General features: G+C 40.4%; 1 protein-coding gene across 3 annotated transcripts in view; it reads right to left on the bottom strand.

Annotated features, from left to right (window-relative positions):
- The window catches only part of COL11A1 (collagen type XI alpha 1 chain), a 269,505-nt gene that overhangs the window by 225,406 nt on the left and 19,184 nt on the right, over positions 1-24,915 (bottom strand). For all 3 annotated transcript variants that reach the window (XM_087930269.1, XM_087930270.1, XM_087930268.1), the window contains exons 2-4: positions 22,037-22,204; positions 4,564-4,777; positions 1,526-1,688 (exon numbers count right to left, since the gene is read on the bottom strand). In XM_087930269.1, the coding sequence (XP_087786395.1) occupies positions 1,526-1,688; positions 4,564-4,777; positions 22,037-22,204 (545 nt within the window). The remainder of the gene's footprint in view (positions 1-1,525; positions 1,689-4,563; positions 4,778-22,036; positions 22,205-24,915) is intronic.

The following is a 24,915-nucleotide window of genomic DNA, read 5'->3' on the forward strand; positions in this document are numbered from 1 at the left end:
GAAAGATTATTCTTTATTTTGTTTCTGAAAGCCTTTCCCCAGGATTTGCTCTCCCAAATAGCTTTTTATTTCCAACATATGTTCTGCAACAACCTTTCCTTTTTTAATTAATGTAATAAAATTTAGAGGGAATTTCCTTTCTTCCTGGCAGTTCTCTCTTTCTATACATATTCACACCCACACACCCACATCTTAAATCCATTTTGCTAAGTTCAGAATTGCAGCCTCACTGTTACTATTGATGATAGAAAAATAGACTGTTCAATCCATATGCTTATACTAATTTTAACAGCTTCGTAAATCTACTGCTGGTGCTTTAATTAGCATTCATTCATATTACCAACCGAATTCATTTCAGATGTACTGCTTTTAGACTGGCTTACTTGGAAACGCAACCTATTCCTGAACAAGTTTACACTATGAAAATGTTTCAAGTTTTCTTCTCTTTCTTTCATTTAAGGATAGATAGTATGATGAAAATTCCATATAGTTTATTTTAGATAGAAATACATTGGAGTTCCCAAATCCCTAACACCAGTCAGTACAATAGTGACTCATGTCACAAAAAGTGAGTTTGATGTCATCCCATAGATCAGGGGTGTCACACTGGCGGCCCATGAGCCAGATGCGTCATGCACAGGCCACGCCCACCCCAGCTCAGCAATTGGGAAAAACATCACAAAACATCACATGATGGCAATGTGACACAATGAGTTTGACACCCGTGCCACCCATGCCACCCGTGCCACCCGTACTTAGCTCCCACCAGTACTGTTGGTTTTTTTTTTTAACTTAGACATTGCACATCTTTAAGACTTCGAACTCTAAACCAATGTTCATGGTACTACCAGATTTATATGAAACAACTGGTTTTCTTTCATTAATTTCATTAGTTGAAGAGTTAAAATAACAACAGAAATAAAAGTAATTGCTAGCAAGAAAGAAATGACTTAGTGCAATGGCCCCCAACTTTTGGGGCACCAGAGACCAGTTCTGTGGAGAGAGGTTTTGTCCATGGACAAGAGGGGGGTAGTTTTATTTGCTGTTTCACTTGTTTCCACCGCCCTTTTTTTGGCATGCTGTGGACCGGTGGCAGTCCACAGACTGGGAATTGGGGCCAAGGTGTTTCAGATCGAGTGATCTAGGAATGGACTCACATGGTGTAGCAATGCATAGCAACAGAGAAAACGTGTCAGAGGGATGAAATAATAGATTGACTGATCCTCAGGAATATGACAAATTTATGTAACATTACAACCAATAATGCATTCATCTATATAGATATACCTAAATATGCAAAACTAAGATTTTAAAATCTATTTATTTCAAATGTATTTGTACATCATCTTAATATAACCATATTTCAAAATGTATACTGTAGCACAATCTTTTCATCTGGAAATGTACATTCCACAAGCCTTATACAAGCTAGCACATAGAAATTTTACCATCTTCTACCTTCAATAGATAGATATTCTATTCACACAGTATTGAATATGCTACCTTTTGGCAGCCAAATATTTACCTCAAACACCTCCTCATCCAGAATTCGTGTTCCAAAGACAGTAATGCCATTGGTGTCAATGACTGCCGGGCTGCTTCTCTCGAGTGGTTTTGTGGTTTTCTTCTTACAGTCCACAATCATGGTAACTGATTTCCTCTCCACACTAATGGCCACCCGATGCCACCTAGTATAGGAATCAAGATGTTTTAAAAAAAAGAAACCTTTTACCTAGAAAATTTACATCTTAAGATCAATGGAGTAATTATATTTGCTTAAAATATTTAAAGGCTATATTTCTTCATTATAACAGGAACTCATTTCAGAAGCTCTAGCAATGAGAATTGCTATTAAACAGCAAATTTGCAGCAAATTGACCGGATGCCTTTACTGGTAATCACTACACGGACATCTTGCAGAACTAATGTATCTAGAAAAGCTACAAAAAGCATAGCTTGGACATCAATCTTTTTCACATAGCATGTCCATGGGCAAGTCAAATATTTATGGTTCTTCTACATAGGTAATTCATACCCTGACAAAAAATATTCCTGTCAATCATCCACAGAATATGCAAGGCTAGTGTTTAAAAATGTAACTGAACTGCAACGTAGGAGTAGAGTAGAGTAGAGTAGAGTAGAAGAGTTGCAAGGGGCCATGGAAGTCTTTTAGTCCAACCCTCTGCTTAGGCAGGAAATCCTACACTACTTCAGACAAATGGCTGTCCAATCTCTTCTTACAAACTTCCAGTGTTGGAGCATTTACAACTTCTGGAGGCAAGTTGTTCCACTGATTAATTGTTCTAACCAGTAATGCTGTTGGGAGACCATATTGCCCTAGACCACAGATGTCAAACTCGCTGCATCACATTGCCATCGCATGATGTTTCGCGATGCTTTTCCCCTTCGCGAAACATCATGCAATGGCAACGTGATGCAATGCAATGGCAACGTGAAACTGGGGTGGGCGTAGCCTGCACATGATGCATCTGGCCCACAGGCTTCCAGTTTGACACTCCTGAAGCCTAGACCCTGTTATATATTTAAATGGTCGGACTAGGCAGTTCCAGCTCACCACTGGTATTCTCCAATATCCCACTGGAAACCATATCAGTCAAAATACTAGGCAACAGAGCACATGTTATGCAATAAAGAAAATCATCATTGCCATCATCATCATCTTTGGAAAGTGCAATGAAAGACAATACAAAAGTCTGTCTCATACAAAGGCAGTAGCCATTATCTGGAAGTGAGCATCTCACATTCCAAAGTTCCAAGATGTAAGGGAAAGAAAAAACCAGACTCATGATCAGGCCAAAGACATAAACAAACATTCAATGATTACTTGATTAGCATTGCACATAAGTGAAATTTTGCCTACATCATGAAAAGAGACAAAGGGCATGCTGATACCCTTCAAGCTTGGCTGGTCCTAAATGTGGAATGAGTAGGAGTAAGAATACATGTGTGAGTGTACAGGCCTCCAACTTGTTAAACCAATAAAGCTTTATTGTTGCTAGAATGCAGTGTTCTTGTTATTCCTTGCAAGATCCTAGCTAGCTCTTGATTGAAATTCTATCTGAAGGTCAGGGAGGTCAAGGGGCAAGAACCTCTTGGGTTGAGTGTGTGTTTTCTTTGAATAAATTTTCTCCATTGATCAAGCCTACGCACGAGTAAATACTAAACTCCCAGTTACTGAGTTGTGGATCAAAGCAAGTGGAGAGAGCTGGGAAGTGTGTTTCTCAAATGAGAAGCATAAGGAGAAATGACTAACTCTAGGTGAGATGTATAAAAATACAATGGACAGATTTTGAGGATTTTGTAAGAGAAACACTAGCTATCCTCTGTCTATCTCACTGACCCAGTTCAAGATTAAGGTTCTCATAGCCTATCTCAGTTCAAAAAGTTTTCCGGTGAGTTTTCTATTTCTGTTTTTCTATTTCTATTTTTCTATTTCTGTAAGTATTCTCCCATAATAGAGGGAAAGGGGTATACAAAAAAAGGGCTCTGTTTTGAAAGAATATTTATTTTTGCTAATTTTATTTATTTGGCTTAAATACTGCTCACTTCAAACTGACACTCCACAGATAGTTCTTAACTTATGATCTGTCATTTAATAATCCATCGACAGGCTTGTCCCGTAAAGCATCTACACTTTGTAAAATATTGCATTGCCCCTGCCCACAGTCACATGATCACATTTAAGCCTCTTGGCAACTGGTTCACATTTATGACTGATTGCAGTGTCCTGCAGTCATGGGACTGTGTTTGGCAATGTTTTTTTGCTCAGTTATAGCAAAAAACACTCATTCAGGGGTGTGGATTCAAACTAAGGACCATATGATTTGCTTAATGACCACTGTAAAAGTGGTTTTTAAAAATTTGGTCTGGTCACATGACACCTTAATATGCAACTACAATGACTTAACAATTGAAATTCCAGTTTCAATTGTGGTCATAAATTGAGGACTACCTGTACTATTGGGGTAATACTGAAGAAGATGGCATGTTTATAGACTCCAGCTAGTCCCCTAATGCAAATCAAAAGCAATCAGGTTGGTATCTTCATCCTTTTAAGCCAAGGGTCTTCAAACTTGGCAACTTTACGACTTGTGGACTTAGAACTCCCAGAATTCATGAGCTAACATGACTGGAGGAAGAATTCTGGGAGTTCAAGTCCACAAGTCTTAAAGCTGTCAAGTTTGAAGACCCCCTGTTTTAAGGCATAAATGAGGTTCTTATTGGGAAGGAAGGATGACAGCATATAACCAAGTACCCACTGAAGGATGGAGAAAATAGGAGTACATCATGTAAGTAGTATGTTAAGGGCAACAGAATGCAAAAAGCAAGACAGAGATGATACACAGATATAAAAGCAAACAAAGCAAGAGGAAGATGCCAATGGTTACATGCCAAAAATTTGTGTTCAAACCCTACTGAAAAAAAAATCCATTCAAAATGTTTTGTTTAACTCATCTGGTGACTGGCATCAGTAGCCTCAATTGACAATATATTCGAATAACTCACACAGACATCATGAACTTTTGATTTTCTTCTACTTACTTTCCATCAGCAATATTGACCGTACCAAAGATGGGATAGTCTTCTGGGGCAGGCTTTCCATTCTGATCTTCAAACAAGAAGATGGGCGACCTGCCCACCTCAATGCCAACCTGCTGAATGCCGTGTTCATTGTAGATAGATAAAAGAAAGGATTGGACTCCTTTTTTAGGTTTTATTGTAAACAGAACTGAAAAGTCTTCAGGAAATTTTCCACCTGTCAAGAGAATAGCCCATAGTCATGCTAAGAGTAAAAAACACAATTTTGGAACACTTTTTATTAGAAATGGGGATCAGACTTTATATGTTTTCTGTTTAATTCTGCAAATTCCATTGTAGGAATATTTTTTTAAAAGCTACTGTGCTTTCTTGTTTTACACTGCACTTAACTTCGGCCACCTACATAATGTTTCCATTAACCTTATTTCAGTCATGTTAAGATTCTATGGGGCTCAAATACTCAGTATTTAATTTATTTGAAACTTAGCATATCAAGATCAGTCTAGATCCATACTATATTCATTCATACACACACATTATCATATTTTTTTTTAATGTGCAGTTTTCCCTGTCATGTATTTTGTGTGCTTCTTTTCATAAGATATACATGTATCTATGCAAATTTTCCTCATTACCTAAATATTTAGGCAGCTATCACTAATACACATTTTTACACAAAAATCTCCAAATACATACACAATTCTCACTTTTGTACACTTTCTCAAGGCAAAAATAGCTGAAGCTAAATCAGTTTGTGCTGCAACATAACCTGTCCCTTTATTTATATAAAAAAAAAAGAAAACTGATTTGTGTTAATATTCTTCACAATCCCTGATTTCAGTAGAATTTACTTCCAAGTAAGCAGCAATTGCTATCAGTTTACAATTCTAAATACAAACACATGGAAATAAGTTCCAGTGAATGAATGGTGTTTTCTTGAAAAGAGTAAACGTGCATGGAATTGATAACATTTGTGTCACTGATACAGTTTGCTTTAAGGAAATCCGACATTTCTAAGAGAATATATATTTATGTGGGTTTGAAGAAGCAGATTCAAAGTATAATTACAAAAGGCAATGACAAAACACACTGATGTTATTTCAGCATGTGGCAAGAAGGAGGAAGAATTTTATTTATTTATCTATCTTATTTAGAAACTTCCCATCTCCCTCATAGAGGGACTCTGTATAGGCTTGGACTGCAAAAGAAGATGGATGGATAGAAGGAAGAGGTGGGCATATGTGAAACAATTTGGCAGAAATATAATTTAAGCCCACAAGAATAGCAGTCAGGTCATTCCAGGCCATAATGCTTATGGTGTCAGGGTGTGAATCTCCCTTAAATAGGGAAGTACACAAGGGAATGAGAAGATCTTACTTTCTCAGTGTCCATGGTTTCTCCATGACAATAGAGTTATTGTTTAAATATTGGGGTGGGACAATATCAAATGTCAATATATTCTCTAAGTAGAATCTTTATCACAATGATCAAAGTTCCAACACATCTACCTGGGGGTTACTTAGGACCCAGATTAGAAGCTCCAACCATTGCCCCCCCCAGTCAAAAAAATCAGAAATAAATACCATTTTGGGGAGCAAAATTGTAATCAAACATTTTTAGCAAAACCGCAGCCACAGCAAATAATTTGTTCCCTTAATAACTGCAATGACTTACTGCCACAAAAAAAAAATCATAAAACCAGGTTGGTCATGTGATTGACTGTCTTTCCGACCATTTTGAATTACAGCTGTGATGGGCAGGGGTCATTATAGTTGCAACTCGAGGGCTACCTGTACATTGAGCAGTGGTGGCGCAGTGGTTAGAGTGCAGTACTGCAGGCTACTTCTGCTGACTGCCAACGGACTGCAGTTTGGCAGTTCAGTTCTCACCAGCTCAAGGTTGACTCAGTCTTCCATCCTTCCAAGGTTGGTAAAATGAGGATGAAGATTGTTGGGAGCAATATGCTGACTCTGTCAACTGCTTAGTGAGGGCTGAAAAGCACTATGAAGCGGTATATAAGTCTAAGTGCAATTGCTATTACACAGGTGTTGAAATCTTTCAGTAGAGGAGAGGAAAGCATCAAAGGCTAGAGTGAAAATCTATAGGGAAACTGCTGTTGGGATTGAGACAACTTGGAAGAAGCGGTTGACAGTCATCTGTCAACAGGTTTCTACCACTATGGTTCTCCCTCAGCATTATTGTCATCTACTTTTGATATTCTACTCCTTGCTGCCGTTGCTTCCAAGAAAGTGGGATGAGGTCATCCATAATAGCTGTATGGTGAAGCCTGCCTGCCTGCCAAACTATTTTTCTTTTTAATGAGCAAGCTTACTGTTTGCTGGAGTTTCAGATTTTTAGTAATGTTAGGGTGAGGGACATTTACTATTAGAGGGCTCCAGTTTTCATATGTCAGCATAAGTTTATACATAGTTTTTTTTTTTTATTATGCTGAAGATTTCATTTTGATTCATCATGAAAAGAATGAGACAATGCGAACCAAAGCCAAAAGTTTTCCCCCCTCCCCAAGACTAAGTTAATAGCCTGTTGGTTGTTCTTAAAATAAGCTCTATGTTACGGTTGTCTTCCATTTTTACGACCATCCCAGAACCGGAGAAGATATTAAAAGAACAGAAAGAATATATCATTTTCTCCTAGCGAATAAGGAGAGGTCAAGGTGGAACTGATGATAGTAATAGCTGTCTCTATTTTACTACAGGTGGGAGTGGAATCAGGAATGTTGTAACATTGGAAGGACCAAAGTCAAAAAAGCTACCAAATTCCAAGAAATATACAGTAATCCAGTGAAATTGGATTCAGTAATCCAATTACTGAATTTATAGTAATCCAATGAAATGAGATCATTAGAATCATAACTGATAAACAAAAAGATGTAATCTTGTCTAAAAGTCTGATTGCCTAGAGCAGTGAAGGCTAACCTTGTTATCGTCGCATGCCGAAAGTGCGTGCATGTGTGTGGGGGGGGCATGCCTACACCCATAATACAATGCATGCGTGACCCCTCCTGTGCCCCACACCCTCCCGCGCATGCACACGTGACCCCCCCATGCTCCTTCCACCCCTGCACATGCATACGCACCTCCCACATGAGCCCCTCCCCCCATACATGCACGGCACAGCAGATACCTGAAAATCAGCAGGCTGGCCAGAGGCACGCACGCATGCACAGTGCAACTGAGCTGGGGAGACGGCTCGCGTGCCCACAGAGATGGCTCTGCGTGCCACTTCCAGCACGCATGCCATAGGTTCGCCAGCACGGGCCTAGAGTCTCATCATTATTCAAACAACTTCCTTCTTGCTGTGCTTCAAGCTGTAAGCTTCTCTGCTAATTTGAACAACTATCTCAATACTTCGCTTCTAACTTATCAGGTTTTGCTTCCTGTAGCAGAGCAGTGACAAAAAATAAAATTGTAATTCTAATGTCTATTTAACTGAAGTTGGTGAAAAGATTGTCTGATTCTATTTACTTATTTCTTCTAGGACGGAATGGGAGAACTGGAACCCCAAGAAAGAGATGGTAACCATAGTTTATTACATGTCTGAAAGTAGCCATGTAGGTTGTCCGCAGTCCATTTTGCTTTTAATGCAGTCGTAATCTGGATTATGGATTATGGTGGATTATACTAGATTATGTGCAGTGGTATTGCTTAAAGCGGTGAGAGGATCTGTAAGCACACTTGAGAAGCATTCTTCTTTTTAAATATTTATAAAATACATCAATAGGAGAAGAAAAGGAGTTAAGCAACCATTTTCCCCCCTTTTAAACTGTCTCGGTTATAACAGTTCAGGATTTTAGGGGGTTGGGCTACAAAACAATTTGTATTTGAGCAATGTACAATTGCTTGGGTCCACTCATTAAAGTGGCTTTGTAGCACTGAATTATTACATGCTCTGTAAATTTCCAATTATTTAAGCTCCTTAAAACCTTTGTAAATGAGCAGGGGCTTAAACAGATTATACTTATGGAAGACTTTGAAACAATATTACAAATCATTTGAGCTTTCCTGTGTCTCCGAATAGGTTTATGGGTGTTTGATTTATAACCCTTTTGAAAAGGATGGCAAAAGGTCAGATGATACCACAGTACCAGCTGCAATGGGAATAGGGTAACCCAGAAGACCAAGCTGAGATACGGCTGCAGTAAAGGAACTGACATGTTATTTACAGCTCATTTTGCCAACCATTCCGCTTTAAGAAAAATGATTCTGTATTATAAGGTCTAATTTGCCCAAGTAACCTCCAAAGGAAGGAAAAGGGGGTTGGCCTTAAATAAAAAAAGGGAGGAAGGGGCTGAGGGAAGTTTCAAGAACTGAATGCAGCTCAGCACCTGCCTTGTCTGAACTGCTAACCTCACCCAAAAGTTATGCTGAGAATGCTTAAGGCAAGGGAGCAGTGACTCATCCAGTCTAGGCATGTGCTTTCAGTCAGATACAAACAAATGGGAGAAACCCTGCAGGGAGTCAATTTCTTTTACTGTAAAAAAATGACCCTCCCCTATAGCTACTGTCAACAAACAATAAGTACAGGTAGTCCTTGACTGACCACATTTGAGCCCAAAATTTCTGTGTTAAGTGAGATGTTTGTTAAGGGAGTTTTGCCTCATTTTACGACCTTTCTTGCCACTGTTGTTAAGTGAATCACTGAAGTTGGCAAGTTAGCAACCCATTTAAATAAAGTGACTTTGGCTTCCCCGTTGATTTTGCTTGTCTAAAGGTCACAAAAGATGATCACATAATCTTGGGACATGTGATGACCTGGGGTGGGATACAAAATAAACAGTCACAAAAATAGGTGAAGCCCCTTTTATTCCTTCACTTTGCTTCAAAGCTCCAAATAACCTTGACTGGAGACAAAAAAAATCCCACACAAGCAGCTAAGAAAAGGAGGAAATGACGTTTAAAAATGCCTATAAATTATAAAGAGTAAAAACAACACAAACCACTCTGAAGCAATTAAGGGAACTAGGCAAGATAAGGGCTTGAAGACATCCATAGATATCAGAACATACACTGGGAAAGACGCCAAACTCAGAGAGGAATGATAGACTAGAGATATTTCCATGCTTTGTTTCCAGCACTGGCCCATACGCATGTCCGTCCTTTTAACCAGTTCTCGCAGCTGCAGCCCATGAAGAGGATAAGGCCCTTTCCTCTCCCGTAGATCTTATCTTCTCCTCCCTGCGTGCCCAAGGATGGAGAGGGGATGGGCCTGGGTCAGGGGTGGGATGCTACCGGCTCTGCCGGCTCTATAAAACCGGTAGTTCTGAAGAGCAGCAGACACCGAACCAGTTCTGTGTTTGCTGCTGTTTGGCCCACCCACCCGCCTGGGCTCTTACCTCTCCTTTATTTCCTGCTTTTTCAACCTCAACTGCTTTGCGCAACTGAGGTTGAAAAAGCAGGAAAAAAGAAGCTTTTCAAATGCTGCACACCTGCGCGGAGCACTTTTCAGCTGTCCGGGTGGCACAGCTTATTGTATTTTACACGACGCGCAAAACATAGTCATCGAACCGGTAGTAATACCGGTTCAATCCCACCCCCGGCCTGGGTTTTCCTCTAACTGCCCAGCCGGCTTCTGCCCTTCCCTAGCCTCCTCCAGAACCTCCAGACCCACACTTCTGCTCCCTGTCAGCTGTTCCTCCTCTCCCTCGGAGTCAGTCTCCAAAAGGGGCCTAACAGGACACAGCAACAGTCACCAATATGAATCCGTTGCCAAGCATATGAATTTTATTCACATGAGGATGATGTAAAAGTTGTAACTGTGACAAACGGTCAGAGGTCACATGTCTCAGTGCCATTGTTACTTTGAACAGTCACTAAACGAACTGCTGTAAGTCGAGGACTACCTGTACATGGAAGCTGGAACAATTCATATTCTACTTTGAGCAGGAATGTTTGTTTGCAAAATATTGCATTTCTTCTGCTGTCCAAACAAAATGTGTGTGTTAACTTGGGAAGATCAGGCAGAGCAGGCATGATGCAGGTCCTCTTGGTGAAGCTGCGTCATTTGTGGGGTGGGGGAGCTAGGAGGAATGTGTTTTTTTTCAGAGGTGGTATTCAGCAGGTTCTGACCAGTTCTGGAGAACCGGTAGCAGAAATTTTGAGTAGTTCGGAGAACCAGCAAATACCACCTCTGACTGGCTCCGCCCCCATCTATTCTCTGCCTCCCAAGTCCCAGCTGATCGGTTGGGTCTTCTTTGGTTGCCCTGCACAGGAGAACGGAGCTGGAAAGCAGGTTAGTGGGGTGGGGAGGGAATGGGGATTTTGCTGTATCCTTCCCCTGCCACACCCACCAAGCCACACCCACAGAACCAGTAGTAAAAAATTTTGAATCCCACCACTGGTCCCAGGTCATGTGACCCCCTATCTGCGGCCCAGCCAGTTTCTGGCAAGCAGTGGGGAGAAACCAGATTCGCTTAACGACTGCTTCATTCATTTAACAACTGCAGTGATTCACTTAACGACCATGGAAAAAAAGGGTCATAAAATCCAGTGCGACTCATTTAACAGCGGTCTTACTTAGCAGTGAACATTCCGGACCCATTTGTGGTTGTAAATCAAAGAGTATCTATAAATAAAATCCTCTAAAGGAGTGGCACCTAAGGTACTCAACAGAAGCATTATTTCCAAAATGCTTGGGAGTGGATATGCCAGCTATATAGACTTCCTTAAAGAAGCACCAGAGCCAGTTCCAGATGATGCCACTTCTTGTTCTTTAGCCTCCCAACAGCTGCTTGAGAAAATCTTCCAGAACCTTCTCCCCAGAGGCCATTCTGGGCAAAAGTTCCCACTTGCCAGATAAAGGATTTTGTTATCTAAGTGGGTGGAAGAGCAGCAGTTCCATTACCAGTGAGGTGATTGTGCATCTAACGCACTCACGCAGCTTTTCCCACACCAGCTGAGGCCTCCAGCGCCAATCAGCTGAGAGGATAAAAAGAAGAGAATGGCGCAGGCACTTTTCTCTTTATCCTCTCAGCTGATTGTCAGAGGCTTTTTTCCCTCCTCTCAGCCGAACCAGTCCGAACCGGTAGCATACCGCCACTGTGGAGGAAGCTATTGTATTATACAGGTAGTCCTCGACTTACAATAGCTCCTTTAGGGACCATTCAAAGTTAGGACAGCGCTGAAAAATGTGACTTATGACCATTTTCCACAGTTATGACCTTTGCAGCCCCCCCATGGTCCCGCGATCCAAATTTGGATGATTTGCAACTGGTTCATATTTATGACGGTTGCAGGGTCATGAGTTCACCTTTTGTGACCTTCTGACAAGGAAAGTCAGTGGAGAAGCCAGATTCACTTAACGACCAGGTGACTAACTTATTATCTGTCGTGCTTTGCTTAACAACTATGGCAAGAAAGGTCGCAATTATGGTCGTAAGTCAAGGACTACCTGGAGTGTTGTATACAGCACCATTTGGCTTGTTGCAACTCTTGAAGCTGTATTGTTGGACAAGAGTGTTGGCAGCATTCTTTTTTCCAGTGGATTAATGAAAGTTAATCAGGTCTGATTCTATAATTACTACGACTAACACAAGAAAGCCTTGGGTCTCCCTTTACCAAAGTTCAAAGTGGCAGGGATGTAGCCATACACTAATGGGGAAACTCTCTCCCTCTGGCCTGTTCTGAAATTTTGAATTTATTGAGCTTTGTTTGGCAAAGAGTTAAGCGCTTTTCTTTTAACAAGCTTGGTGTGAATTAATAGGCTGCAAATTCAGAGCATTTGCAAGATCTGCTGTGTATTCAAGAGCACTTTAACAAGCATGTGATGGTTTCTAATACTGCTGAACTGCAACACCCAGCAGGTCCCATCAGAATGATCAAAAGCCAGTCACGACTAAGTACATTTAGTCTTCAAGACCGATCTCCACTAATATTGGATCTCATTAGGCTTATAAATATCATCCTCTTGTGTCCCATTATGCACCGTGTAAGCACAAGCTCCTTCTCCTGGAGATAAGGCTTACGTATTAATAACTGCAACAGAAGACTAGCATTGCTTCAACAGCAGGCAGGACAAACCACAATGCTCATTCATTTTAATCTCTTTAACAAAAGCTCCTTAAGTATATTAGGCACTGATATACAACAAGACACAGCATTTTATCATGCCCATTTCTCAGCCTTAGCTCATGATGCTAGCAGGAACTTTGGAGATAGATAAACCACCACTGACCTTACAGCTATCTGGCTATGGTTGTCTAGGTTCAATGCAAACTTTTGGCCATGACAAATTCACCTTGATCCCATTCTGATATTGAAGAAGTTTTGGTTTGAAACAGGGAAGCCGCTTGTTGCAATCTAGGCAACCCTCTACTGTTTTGGTAGCTCTTTGTATGAGCCAGAAGTCAATAGCATAATGTCATTCTAACATTTTGGCTAATTTGGTCATAAGGGCCCATATTTTAATTATCCCCTTCAGTTAAAGAGGCATGGGTTAGTTCTATTTCAGCCTCCTTCAATTCGCATTTCATCCATCAGTCTATTGCATACCATTCTGACATTAATCTACCAGTATTTTACAAATGCTGTACAGAATGTCCAACTCCAACATTTTTATATGCATTTTCTCATGAACTGAGCATTTCTGGATCTATTTAATCCCTATAACACACACACACACACGTTATTTGATCAGGATTACAAAATGCAGGGAAATGTGAAAGTCAAAGTACTACTGCATACCGAGTCAAGTCAGCTCAAGATGGAGGCTGAATGTGAGAATAACCTTGGGAGACAGAAGAATCAGTCTAGGCAATGGTCTGATAAATGAAATCTGAGTCCCAGGGTGGAAGTAAATGGAGAAAATGTCTAAGAAGGGACATTCTTTTTTTTTTTTTAATTTGGAGAATGAAAGTAATGAAAGGGAAGGGTACTTTCAGACTTGCAAGATTCTGACAAGATTCTGACAGTTTGTGCTTCTTGTCTGGAGTACTTTAAGAGGCTGACACTGAATGCTTTCCTCAAGAATCCTTAACTCTAATTTTCTATGGTGATTCTCAGTCATCCAGGTCACAATTAGAGCTAAATCCCAAAGGTGTTTTTTCAAAAGGCAACTGGACTTTCTTTGTTTTTCCTTGAAGACGTTTCGCTTCTCATCCAAGAAGCCTCTCTCAGAGAACTGAAGAAGCTTCCTAGACAAGAAGTGAGACGTCTTTAAGGAAAAACAAAAAAAAAGTCCAATTGCATTTTGAAAAAGCACCTGTCAAGCCCAAAATTGACATAAGTGTAGCCATTTTAGTTTGTCTTGGTATATATTCTTTTTCTTATATTCTCTGTGGCAGTAATGGGGGAAAGGGTTTAGGGCGTAACACATTCCTAAGCGGGGACAAGTGGAGATAAAGAGAGTTGTTCTGGCTAGATGATCCTTCTTCCCGTGGGAAATGAGCTGTCCGCGCTTGGGCCCCTGGAGGTGGAGATTTATGACATCGAGCAATGTTGTGTTACTTCTATTGGAGAATGTGACTTTTGGGGGTTGTTTCTAACTTGTAATATTGTGGGGTAATTCCAGGTTGGGTCAGATCCGGAATTACCATGGACTTTGCCAATTTCATGCTTTCCTAAATAAAAGAAATCTTTTTGAAGTTGGACTTCATTATTTTCTTTTAAAATGGATTTCATCACTTGGAAAACCTGACAGCACCTTTGGGATTTAGCTCTAATTGTTCCCTCCTTCTCTGGCCGGGTCAGACTTAGTGTGATATGAAACCAGACAACTACATAGTTACAAATTCATGGCTTAGCATGATGTGTGAATCTAACCTACATTTCTATTTCCTAGGAACTATTATCTTGGAGGCTATAAAGCGTGCCAAAAATACATGTGTGCCTGTGCCTTCACCCGTAATGCAATGTGTGTGACCCCCCTGCCCCTTGTGCATCTGTGCATGACCACTCACATGTGCCCCACCCCCCTGCGCATGCACAGCAGATATGTGACAATCAGCTGGCTGGCAGGGGGCATGCCCGCATGAGCAGTGGATCAGTTCCAGGCAACAGCTCGCATGCTGGCAGAAATGGCTCTGTGTGCCACTTCTGGCACGCATGCCATAGGTTTGCCATCATGGCTATAAAACCATTCTCAATTTTAATCATCTTTATTCACATAATTCTTATTCAAACTCAAAGAACTACTTCTTTGTAAGCAAACAACTTTGGATGAGTTTTTGTTCTGCTTCACAAATGGCTATTGCTCTTTTTGTTTGAGAACGATTCCTTCATTAAGGTAGAAAATAATATTTTCTTCCCTTACCCAGGAGTGGGATTCTACCAGTTCGCACCTATTCGCTAGAACCAGTTGTTAACATTCTAAGCAGTTAGAAGAACTGGATGTTAGAAGAAATTACTGGCTTAATCCTGCAAGGAAGGCAGGAAGGAAACATTCTGGTGTTGCTTACGGAAACTGCCTCTCCATTAACCCTTATTACATTCTTGGCAGGACTAGACTTCCTGTTTCAAGCAGTTCTCTGGAGTTTTTTTCCCCTCCTTTGCTGGTACTTCGCTTGTGTGAAGTGACCATTCAGAGTTACAATGGCACTGAAAAAAGTGACTTGCAGCATTCCCACAGTCATGAAAGGCCAGGCGAGGAGATGCGTTCCTCGATGTGAGTGATGTTGAGTTGGCCACACCCAGCCAATAACATGACCACCAAGCCATGTCCACCCAGTCACATGACCACTAAGCCATGCCCACCAACTAAGCTACACCCACAGAACTGGTTGTTAAAATTCTTAAATCCTACCCCTGCCCTTACCCCTCAATTTTTTTTAAAAAAAATATGCCTGCACCTCCCCAAATGAGGCCAACTGGGATGTAAATATGAATTCCTTTCCTTAAGTTTAAGGTAAGACATCCAGTGGCTGCCACAAAAGAGACAGGTGAAGGACCAAGAAAGCTAGTGCCAAAGGTTGTTTTATTTAATGAGATTGTCCACAAACTAACTAAAGGGTGAATTTACTCAGTACTCAAAACAAAGATGAGTTACAACCAGGTCACTGCTACAATTACCAGCTCCATTAGAAAGTAGAAAATTACCAACTCTGTTAAAAAGAAAACACTCTGGTGCAGAGCGAGAGTGGAAAACATTTTGTGTTAACTCTCAGTTCTGAATGCATTCCATTCTCACTGTGTACCACATGAAAGGGGACATCTGCCCTGCTCCTCTCTGCATTGGCTTTATCAGGAAGCCTTTGTTCTTTGCCACAGCTTCTAAAAGGCGACACCACAAGGGTTTTCAATCAGGGGTGAGCTCAGTGGTGCGTTTCAAATAGTTTTACCACCGGTTCGGTGGGTGTGGCTTGGTGGTCATGCCTTGCACACAAGCATAAACTTTGCTCATGCGCGTACGCCAAACACACACTTTGCACAGGCACAGAGGCTTTCTGACTCACCTCCTGTCGCTTCAGCAGCTGCCGCGCAGCAATCAGCTTGCTGTGCAAAGCAGCTGTGCTTCAAAAGCAGGACATAAAGGTGAGTATGGGAGCCCGGGCGGGCGGGCGGGTGGGCCCAACAGCAGAGTGTTGGAGAGAACTGGTTCCGCCTCTGCTGCTCACTGGCACTACTGGCTCAGCAGAACCAGCCAAACCAGTAGAATAGCACCACTGGGTGGGCTTCAAAAATTTCAGCAACAGGTCCTCTACCCCATTGCTGGGTGGATGTGGCCATAGTGGGCGTTGGGTAGTCAGCCTCCAGCACCACGGTGGGGGGCATTTTTTCCTCCCAGAGCTCCAGAGGCTTTCTTTGAACCTCCAGGAGAGCAAAAACGGCCTCCCTGGGCTCCGGAGGCTCTCTGGAAGCCGGAAACGGGCCCATTTCCAGCCTTTCTGAACTTCCATTTTTCACCCTTCCCGAGCCTCCTCATGCACTCTGCACTTACCTGCATCCAAAATGCACTGCATGGGGACTCCTGGGAGGGGAGGGGTGGGGTGGGTGTGGCCAGCCAGGAGTGGGATTTGGGCAGGGGTGGGATTCTACCAGTTCGCACCTGTTCACTAGAACTGGTTGTTAACATTCTAAGCACTTTGGAGAACTGGTCTTTAGAAGAAATTACTGGCCTAATCCTGTAAGGAAGGTAGAAAGGAAACATTCTGGTGTTGCTTACAGAAACTGACTCTCTGTTAACCCTTATTAGATTCTTGGCAGGACTAGATTTCCTGTCTCAGAAACTTCTCTGAAGTTTTTTTTTCCTCCTTTGCTGGTACTCTGCTTGTGTGGAGAGACCATTGAAAAAAGTAACTTATGACCGTTTTTCACACTTACGACTATTGCAGCATCCCCACAGTCATGAGAGGCCAGGTGAGGAGATGCATGCCTCGATGTGTGTGATGTTGAGTTGGCCACATCCAGCCAATAACATGACCATCAAGCCACGTCCACCCAGTCACATGACCACCAAGCTATGCCCACCACTTAAGCCACACCCACAGAACCAGTTGTTAAAAATTTGAAGGCCACCCCTGGATTTGGGGGTTCTCTGAACTGCACAGAATCTTAGCTAGGGGCTCTATTGAATCCCTGTGAACCCCCAGCAGCCCACCCCTGTTTTCAATGACTACGTCACTGCCTTTTAAGGCTGACGGGCAATGACATTTTAATATCCAGTCTTATTGGTGAAAGTGGTACCTCAGGACAGAGTATTAGGAGGTAGAAAAACATGGGGCTCAAGGGGTGGCCCTGAGGAGCAACCAAGTTGGTTAAATCAAAGCTCATTTTCTTTGCCAGCCATTGAACAGAAACTGTTACTTTAATGGACCATGAACTGATGGCTTTTCTAATAGGATGCATTTGTTAAATGATGCTGGGCAAGTCCACTCGAGAAGAGGATGATTTGCACCTTGTTTTTCTTCTTAAATTTACTTTAAAAAAAAAAACAAACCCCAAATCTGAGATGCTTCTAAAAGTAAGATGCAACCTTTACATTGCACATACAAAAAACCATAAGCATGGATATTTGAAGTGGATAATAAAGATACACTGGAAACATTTAATGAGGAACTCAGCTACCAAATTTTGACATTTTCGGAATTGCTTGTATGACACCTCCTTTCAAAAGAATGTCACAGTGGAGTGATGGTTGACGTTAAAGCGTAGAGGAATGGAAAACGTTTAAGGCATTCTGTCGTCCAACATCACAAGATGTCAGGGAGCAAGAAACCTCAATCCTGCTACCAGCATTTACAAAGCAGGCCCCTTTTTCCAATGTGCTAAAGAGAAATAAGTAGCACGTAGGTGGGTTTAACCAATTTTTCTGTGATTCCTGTCTCCTCCCCACCCAACTCCACCCTAATTCCTGTTATAATGGTGACTTGGCACTGATTTTTGGTATTGTAATGTGCAATATTTGGAAAGCTGAAAGAGCAACCAAATAATTAGGGAACTGGGGAATGAAACATATAAAGAAGGGTTACTGGAATTGGGTGGGTTGAGTTTAATGAAAAGAAGGACTAGGAGTGACGTGATAGCAATGTTCTAATATGTAAGAGGTTGCCACAAAGAAAAGGGAGTCAACCTATTTTCTAAAGCACCTGAAGGCAGGATAAGAAGCAATGGATGAAAACTAATCTAGGAGAGAAGTAATCTAAAGCCAAGGAGACACTTCCTGCCAGTTAGAACAATTAATCAGTGGAACTACTTACCTCCAGATGTTGTGGAGGTTTTTAAGAAGAGATTGAACAAACATCTGTCTGAAATGGTATAGGGTTTCCAGCCTGGCTCAGTTGTGTGCTAGTCCAGCCCTCTTTTAGAAAAAGCTGACCAGCCATTTGTATTATGGAAATAAAAAAAAATCATCTGGGCTAGGATAAGGAATGCACCAGTTTCCATTCTCTAAAGAATCTCTCTGAAATGAATCCATCCTAATAAATATTCCCAGAGATTCTTTAGGCAGTTTTTGTGCTCTGCCCTTAAAAGCTTTAATCAACTTGTTTTCCAAAATTCTTGTAGATTCTGTGAATGTATATAGTGCGTGTGTATATATACATCACATATTCTGCCAAAAAACTAATCAGCGCACTAGATGTCAGGTCTCAGTTCTGCTCCCAACCGGCATGAACAACTCCAGAAAATTGAACAATTGGCCAGTAGAAGCCAGCTTCAGCACAGCACATTGCATATTGACTGATTATGTGCCATAAAGTAGATTTTGACTTCTAGTGGCCACACAGATACTCCATGAATCACTACATATACATATTCATTATAAGCCACTTGAAAATGTTCTGATCAGAATAAATGATTTCAACGAAGAAATGAATATGCATTCCTCATTTTCATTGTCTTCCATCCTGAGATTTCTTTCTTATATTCGTCCCACTACACTTTTCAATAAAAATAGGGGTTTTGAGATTCTACATTGGGAGAGTGGCTATGTCTTCAATGGAAAAGAAAAGGAAGGTAGGCTAAAGATGGCAGCTGGGTTTACTCAGTGCAGGGGGCCCCAATAAGTAGTTGGTTCAGCTATTTATTTTGCATTTATTGCTATTCTGCTATTGCTCATTTTTCTATTTGGCAAATGCCCAATTTAAACCAGGTCCTTCCAGCAAGCAGCAGCTTTGTTCCTCCTGAAATGCAGACACTTACATAGGCAACTTCTGTACATCAGTTAAGCCCTTTGTTCTCTACACCTTGTCTGTTACAGACAGATGAAAAGTTGTGTGAGTTCCATTAATCGTTTATGTTAATTGTGTTGAATGTTTACCCCCTTAAAACATTAAAGACTACTTAGTAGAAAGGGAGCAAACAATTTAATACATACATTTGTTTCAATCCAGGAAAGAAAAAGAGGCATCAGATATGAGTTTATTTCTTAAAGTCACGTATATTCCATAGAAGTATAACATTACTCATTGTAGCTTGCAGACTATATATTAAAATTACATGTTTAAGCCTGCAACAACAAGAGACTTTTGCAGCCTTGCCTCAAGGCGAAAGAGATCTCTTTTATATTCTTTTCGGTTCCTGAAGTTGTTAGAGACAATCAGAAGAAAATCATAGGTACTTGAGGAATAATTATAGTAAGCCTAAACAAAGCTGTGCTTGGCCAGAACTTGTGTGTTTGTATATTCATTTGTGGAAGTAGGTATAAATCCTGCACCTGTATCAATTATGACAGCTAAATCAGATAATATAACAGATTATAGATATACTATATAATAGTTATAACAGTTTAGATCCACAAAAATCTCACAAATTGCTCGCAATGTGATTCTATGTGGTCTACATTTCCTCTTACAGGAAATAATGAACAGGTAGTCCTCAATATTTGATCCCAATTCAGCCCAAAATTTCTGTTGCTAAGTGAAACATCTGTTAAGTGAATTTTGCCCAATTTTACAGCCTTTCTTGCCACAGTTGTTAAGTGAATCATTGTAATTGTTAAGTTAATAATACAGTTGTTAAATGAATCTGGTTTCCCCATTGACTTTGCTTGTCAGAAGGTCGCAGAAGCTGATCACATGATCCCCAAGACACTGCAACCGTCATAAATGTGAGTCAGTTGCTTAGCATCTGAATTTTGATCACATGATCACGGGCAGCGGTGGGGTTCAAATAATGTAACAACCGGTTCTCTGCCCTAATGATTTCTTCCAACGACCAGTTCACCAAACTGCTCAGAAACTTAACCGGTTCTCCTGAAGTGGTACGAACTGGCTGAATCCCATCACCGGTCACAGGAATTGTGCAGCAATTGTAAGTATGAAAAAATGGCCATGTTACTTTTTTCAGTGCCATTGTAATTTTGAATGGTTATTAAAGGAGCTGATGTAAGGATTACCTATACCTTGAAAGAGTTCTGCTTGGTGAAGAAAGAAAAAAAATGAATTTGTGATTTATGGGTTTGATGATATTAATCTTACCGAAGGAGAAAAGGTAAAATATAAGTGCATCTATAACTGCTATCAAAAAGATCAGATTCTATATTCCACTGGAGAAAATTTTAACAAAATAAAAGAAAATATTAGAAAAGAAATAAAGGAAATTAAAATAGTGAACAAGCAAAAAAGAAAATATAAAATGAAAGAGTAAATAAGAAAGCTTTGTAAAAGAGCGGAATCCAGTCTTTTTGACAGCAGTTATAAATTTTGCTTTATTTTGTTAAAAATTTCTTCAATATAATATATGTGTATATAGTATATGTGTACGAGAAAGAGTTCCACTAGGTGCCATTGACCCCAAGGCATAAGACCTTCAAAGAGATTCTGGCGTGTTTGCAGTTAAATTTGCCAAACAAAAACTCCAAATTTTGCATTTTGACTTTCTTGACAAGAGAGCTTCGAGCTTTGCATGAGATTCCCTAAGGCCTAAACCACAGACCACGAAGATACAATGTCATATATAATACTTGGCAACTCCACCCCAAAAAAAAAAAAAAGGAGAGAGAGAGAGTTGTGGTCTGTGGTCCTGTCACAATATATGCTTTCCTTTGAAAGTCTCTTAGCACACTTCTCTGAATTTACTACACACAATCAGACACTAGGTCAATTGTTGAAAAAAGGACTTATTGTTTCCCAATGGAATATAATATGAAACTTTGGTTTAATAACAGCAAAGAATTATTCAACCAACATGGTTTAGCAAAGAGAAGGATCGTATTTCAAAAACATGAAATTATTGAACCAGTAAAAGAAATGGGGAAGGATGAGATCACAGTACTGACTCCAGAGTTCAGAGTTATACCTGAAGCACCTTCTAACTACAATTAGCCTAGCCTCTAATTTACAAAGTTTGTTTCCAAACTGTCCGAAACTTAAAAGATTATGTCATGGTTTTCTGCATAAAGTTACCAGTGCATAAGAACCCATTGTCACTGCCACTTTTAATTACAGTGCAAATATTACTATAGATAGTCCAAACTTAATAGTAATTGGGACTGGAATTTATCACTAAACGATGCAGTCATAAAGGCAACCATCCTGCGACTATATCACTTAGCAACTGCAATCCCAACACTCTCCATTGCTGTCATTATGTAAGGATCATGGGTTGTTAAGTGAGGATCTCACTTGACTGGGAGGACCAGTCATCAGTATCTCTTATTGAGCACCATTTCAACTTCAAACAATTACTGCTTGATTTGTGTAACTGAAGGATACTTTTAATGGCTTTAATGAATTAGGGAACATTAAGAAAAACTTTGTGGGATCAAACCAAAGATTCCCAGAGCTTCCAATTTAATTTTTTTAATTGTAGTTCTATTACATTGATAACTAGTCTCCATACCCACTTGTTCATGTTCCTAAGCAATTGATGTTCAGAATCTAATTTTGATTATTAGCCACTTGATTTATTTCTCAAATTCCCAGTTAAAGCTGAATTGATGTAAGTGTATTGATTGTACCAACTGAAAATAAAATGAGATCTTTTGAACTGGTAATTAGAAAAGTAAAGTTAAAAGACTGATAAATGCTGAAAACCCACTCCACATACATATATGTATAGCCAACATAATATTTACACTGACTCACCTGGGTACAATTGTTTAGTTGGGGCACTGAGTTGTGCAGTTTTTGAAACTCGGTAGGCAGCATCAGATCCTTTGGAATTCTTTCTGTTTATGCAAATTCCTGATGTTTTTGATATTCCTTCTGGAGATTTATGAAATTCTAATGTTTTGAGTACATCAACTGGTTCAGCTGAAACATAAGGGGAAAAAAGAATTTAGAATATTCATAATTCGGCCATAATTCTGTATCATTTCTCATACTATGACAAAAAGTTCTAAACCAGGGTTTGCCAACCTTTTGGACCTCAGGGACCACCAAACTCATAATTTTAAATCCCACGGACCAGAGACCCTGGGGAGAAAAAGTCTGCAGGAAAATTCCCCACCCTATTTTCCTACTGATCGATCATTCTTTATTTGGGATCACAGGATACTGTCTCCAGCTCTGTTCTCAGGGAGAGAGAGAGAGAGAGAGAGAGAGAGAGACTTTTGGCTTCATGCAAGGAAAGCAGCAGAAGCAGCAGAAGTCTTTCTTTCTCTCCCCCAAACTCCACCGGAAATGAGTCTTTGTGAAAATTGTTGTGCCGGTGCGGCCTGTTGGAGTAGATTCGTTTATGGTAGAGTTTGGGGGGAAAGAAAGAAAGATTTTGGCTGCTTTACTTGCATGCAGCCAAAAGCAGAAGAAAGAAGCGGAAAGAAACAGCCTGGTGGCCAGGCCAGGCGCATGGGACAAGTTCCCCCCCTCCACCCTTTCCCCCATCCCCTCACTACCTCATGTTGTTCGCAATGCAAGCAACACAAGATTTGTGTTCCCACGCAACCTGGATTAATTACTTTGGATGGTGCTTTGGGGGTGACATTTCTTTGAGAACCACCAAAGTTTTCTCACAGACCATCAGTGGTCCCTGGCCCACTGCTTGGCGACCACTGCTCTAAACAATCTCAGTGATCCAACCACAAGGCCAACTTTGGTCCACAAAATTAACCAGATTCTATTTCAATTCCTGGAATCCAATAAAATATTGGCTTGAACATTAGCAAACTGCTTTCTGCTCAGTCTGCAAATGAATTGTGAATTGACAGCTGAAATGCAGACACCTATAGACCAGAGTGCCTACACCTAATTTTTCAAGTGAAAAATGTAATGCAAATCTATTCTTTAGTTATCACACACATATTCTTACAAAGACTGCAAAAGGTAAATACCATTTGTGCCCTTATTATGGTCATCTAGTATAACCTGGCTGATGTCTTCCACTTGTTCAGCTTGTTGTTGTTGTTGTTGTTGTTGTTGTTGTTGTTGTTGTTGTTGTTGTTGTTTTATAGTGAACCTGACTCTTTCCCCCATAACTCTTGATTGCCCTGAGTTTTGTGCTGTCTCACTTCTTAGCCAATCCCCAGACCCTTATAGCAATACCTCCTGAAAACACCCTTCATGGTAGACTTGAGTGAAGATTTGAATGAATTAAGTCCATCTTAAGAGAAAAAAATGTATTTATTTATTTGTTGCAAACCTGGTAGGCCAATAATATGGATAACTATCCCAGCTCTAAACAAAGTGTAAAACATGTTAATGCCAGTAAAAACAAGGAGCCATTCAAACTATCAGGTACAAAAGTTCAGGTCTATATGTAAAAATCCAGTTAAACTGATTTTCATTAGACCATCATCAGAACACTGATGATGTTACCTAGTTTGGGTAATTAAACGTCTGCAAGAAAACAGCCAAGCTCAGAGAGTACCAAAGATCCATCCTTTCAACCCTAAGCTACAAATAGTCTCCTTTATTGGTACCTCATAGAGATTTCAACAAGATCAGCAACGAGAGGTCAAGTTTCTTGAGTTTGTTTCTCAAGAATAATTTGGTTAGCTGAAGGGAGATTTGAATGTTCTGAAATAGCTTTTAAATAAACCTGACATTTCATGAGTATACTGGATTACCATTCCTTCAACTGGGAAGATTGGGAGTTATGGCCTGAGCCCTGAGAAGAATGTCTGATTCAGGAAAAGTTACCTACAATAAGAAAACTGGGCAGACCTGGATTCTATCAGTATCATTGTTTCCTGTAATTCTGAGGCAGGAGGCTTTGTTAACTATGTGGAAGGTGAGAATTTTAGGAAGACTGAAAACAAAACACTTCGCTCATTTGGGAGGCAAGGACGAAGTGACCACTAGCATCATATCCGGGAAAGGGGAAGGGTTGGGATTGGAGGGGAAGATGGCCAAGGCATGATTGATGTTTCCACAATTAACATTTTCAAAATGAAAAAAAAGGAGGGCAGAATGAGCAAAGAGTAAAAAAAAACCAGCAGTTGCTGCCATACTAAGCAACTCCTTCCTTGTGTACTCATGTCATCTGATGGCCAAAGCTGTCAAACTATCTCACTGCCACCTATGTTCGAGCTGGCAAGTAGACAATCTTTTCAGGAGAATCCAGCTTCCAACATCTTCCAGACCTTTTGGAATAATAATGGTTTCCCTGCTGTGGAACCAGGGACTTCTAGTAGAAAAGCTACTTTGGTAATAGGAAATCCTTAAAACCTCACTTTCAGAACATTTTATTCACCAGCTATATTTCTAGCAGACAGGAGACCAAAATCAGATATGCAAAAAAAAGAGGTACATCCTCAACAGGAAAGCACAGCTATATTGAGTATATAATGGCAATTACTAAGTGCTTAAAGTACATAATTGCCAAAAATTAAGATAACATTAAATCTGTCAAAATTCAGTGAATACACTCACTTTCTACTGTTGCCAACATTTTTCTCTTAATACTATAAGAATCTACATAAATCCATCAAAACCACATTAAAGCTACCACTATACCATTTGATTGAAGTGTTCCTTCAGAACCAAAATGACTACATGTCAATTTACTTGGAATTAGGGCTCACAAG

This window comes from Pseudonaja textilis, chromosome 3 (assembly GCF_049901715.1).
Source record: "Pseudonaja textilis isolate UNSWEBS1 chromosome 3, rPseTex1.2, whole genome shotgun sequence".
Lineage (NCBI taxonomy): Eukaryota > Metazoa > Chordata > Lepidosauria > Squamata > Elapidae > Pseudonaja > Pseudonaja textilis.